Raw genomic sequence first — 2,500 nt, forward strand, 5'->3', positions numbered from 1 at the left:
ATTTGACAGACGAGGAATTAAATATCATATTATTATTATTATTATTATTATTATTATTATTATTATTATTATATTATTATTGAGCAGACACTTTTATCCAAAATCGACTTGATGCTGCAGGGTCACTTCCAATAGGACCTCGTTTGTTTTGCGTCTCATCTGAAGGACGGAGCACAAGGAGGTTCAGTGACTCGCTCAGGGTCTCACACAGCGAGTCGGTGGCTGAGCCGGGATTGAACCCCTTTCTTTAACCACTGGACCCCCAAACCTGCTTTGAAATTAGAAAGTGATTTAATGTGTGCTCCAGAGTTACTGACAGACCCGCTTGTTTCTCTTCAGCTCCTCGTAACCCCCGTCAGCGATAAAGACCGACGGGTCTACCTGCCTCGCAAGCAGTTCAGCCTCCGGTTAAGAGGCGATCCGGAAGCCAAGGTTGGGCTTGTCGCTGTGGATAAGGGGGTGTTCGTGCTAAGCAACAAAAACAAGCTGTCCCAGTCCAAGGTAAGAGGCACAGAGGAGAACCCGGGGGGGGCAGAATCTCCCAGCCCGGCCCATCTGGACCGGGGTTCCACAGGGGGTGTCGGATTGGCTCGTCAGGAGCCCGGTGAGCTCAGAGCAGACATGAGAATATTTTTTATAGCAATACAAAACATGGTGAGAGAAACAAGCAGAGGATAACTAAATCAGCCCTCACATACACATCAGCATCTGGAATAAAACCAAGTGGGCCACTTTAGATTGGGCGTCCGTTATGGTGATTATAAACAGTAATCCACTATAGGTGATTGTAAATAATCTATAACAATGTTAGAGTAGACATTATATCTAACGCAGAAGCAATGCAATGTATTTCTAATGCAGATTATGAGATGTCATTAGTGTATAGTGGTCTTATTATTTCTAATCATATTCTGTAACTGTGAGTGAATTAATAACATGTTTATGGGGTGTATATAATACCCAAACTAAAGCGTTAGCAATAATTGTTGCTTTTCTTTTAAGAAAAATCTGAAATTAATAACTGCAGCAGAAAATCTGTTTTGTTAACGGAGCTGCAGGAGTGCAATGCCCACCCTCCTGCTCCCACGTTGCTAGTGTATGTGTATGAAGAGACCTCCAGTTAGTGGCGCGTTAGGAGAGGCAGTAGAGCGAGGAGACTCTCCTGAAACGCACAGGGAAGCTAAGAGTCGGATACACGGTCACTCCCATTGAGTCCTGCTGGTGTCCTCTCCTCAGATCTGGGATGTCGTTGAGAAGAATGACATTGGCTGCACAGCAGGGAGCGGACCTGACAATATGGGCGTTTTCACGGACGCCGGGCTGGTGTTTGAATCAAGCGCTGGCATTAGTACAAAGACCCGGTCAGGTAAGGGGCCGCTGCGTTTACTTCACAGATCCGTGTTTGAAATGACGCTGGCGTCTTAACTGGCACGCTGTTCGTCTTGTTTAAATTCACCTTGTCTGTTTAAAGTTTAAAACACTCTGTGATTTCTCCCCGAGTAGAGCTGGAACACCAGTGTGTAACCATTAACGTGCCCGCCCCCACCCCCCCTGCAAGCAATCTGCCCCAGGTGATGTGTTGCAGGGGGGCAGGTTAAAAGCTACACATTGGTGTACCGGCTGTACTAGGAGGTTAGACATGATTCTGAGAGCTCTTTTGAGGCGAAAGGGGGTGCAGAGTTTTAAGAAGGTCGTTAGGATCTGATGACTGAACACAATAAAAAGAGGTGTGAGAACCAGCTTGTGGTTAGAGTTGAGCACAAGCACGCATTTAACACCCATTTCAACTGAAGAGAGAAGCTAATAAAGACCATGCTAATATTGCATAGCCTGGCCAAGTTGCTATTTAAAGTAACACCTTCACAAATAACATCCTGGAAAAAAAACTATGACAAAAATGACTTTGCATGCCTATTAAGTTAGCACAGAGAGCGAACACAACCATTCCAGTAAATCTTACCTTCCGTGAAGTGGTTGAAGAGACGTATTGACGTCACCTCTTATAATCTAGTGTCTTCTGGGCTTACTGAATAATGTGCAAGACAAAGGCAAAGCGTAAGAGGGCGCAGGCTGGGCGCGAACCCTGCGACCCCGCTCACCGCACGCGAGCGCTATAACCGCAGTGCGAAAGAGCCGGGCTGCTCTGCAGTCGTGGTTTTAGAGTTAACTGGATCTCGTCTCACCGGCGGGACAGAATCTGGAACGGCAGTGCATCCCACGACACTGTCCGTTACAAAAGCATATGAAATAAATGCAATATAGAGGGCAAGGCACACGATACAAAGAATCCCTTTGGGTCCGCATGTAACCGGTTCTGAATTCTCATTCTAGAGACCCACTGCCCCCCTCCTCCCAAGAGAAGACGCCGTTCTGTCATTCTGATTGAGCACAAGACAACGCTGGGTGAGTGAGCTTCGTCAGGTCTTAGAAGTCACTGTGTGTCAGGTTATATGTAATGAGCTTCAGCTAGCGTGCATGCTGTCTCTCAGGGGTTTTCTTA

At 46.5% G+C, this 2,500-nt stretch overlaps 1 protein-coding gene across 1 annotated transcript in view; it reads left to right on the plus strand.

Moving 5' to 3' along the window:
- LOC121304496 (complement C3-like) overlaps positions 1-2,411 on the plus strand; it is a 12,974-nt gene extending 10,563 nt beyond the window's left edge. Inside the window, exons 14-16 of the mRNA XM_041235660.1 lie at positions 340-501; positions 1,237-1,366; positions 2,332-2,411. Coding sequence (XP_041091594.1) covers positions 340-501; positions 1,237-1,366; positions 2,332-2,411 — 372 coding nt within the window. The remainder of the gene's footprint in view (positions 1-339; positions 502-1,236; positions 1,367-2,331) is intronic.
- Positions 2,412-2,500: the final 89 nt, after the last annotated feature.

Source organism: Polyodon spathula, chromosome 38, assembly GCF_017654505.1.
Source record: "Polyodon spathula isolate WHYD16114869_AA chromosome 38, ASM1765450v1, whole genome shotgun sequence".
Lineage (NCBI taxonomy): Eukaryota > Metazoa > Chordata > Actinopteri > Acipenseriformes > Polyodontidae > Polyodon > Polyodon spathula.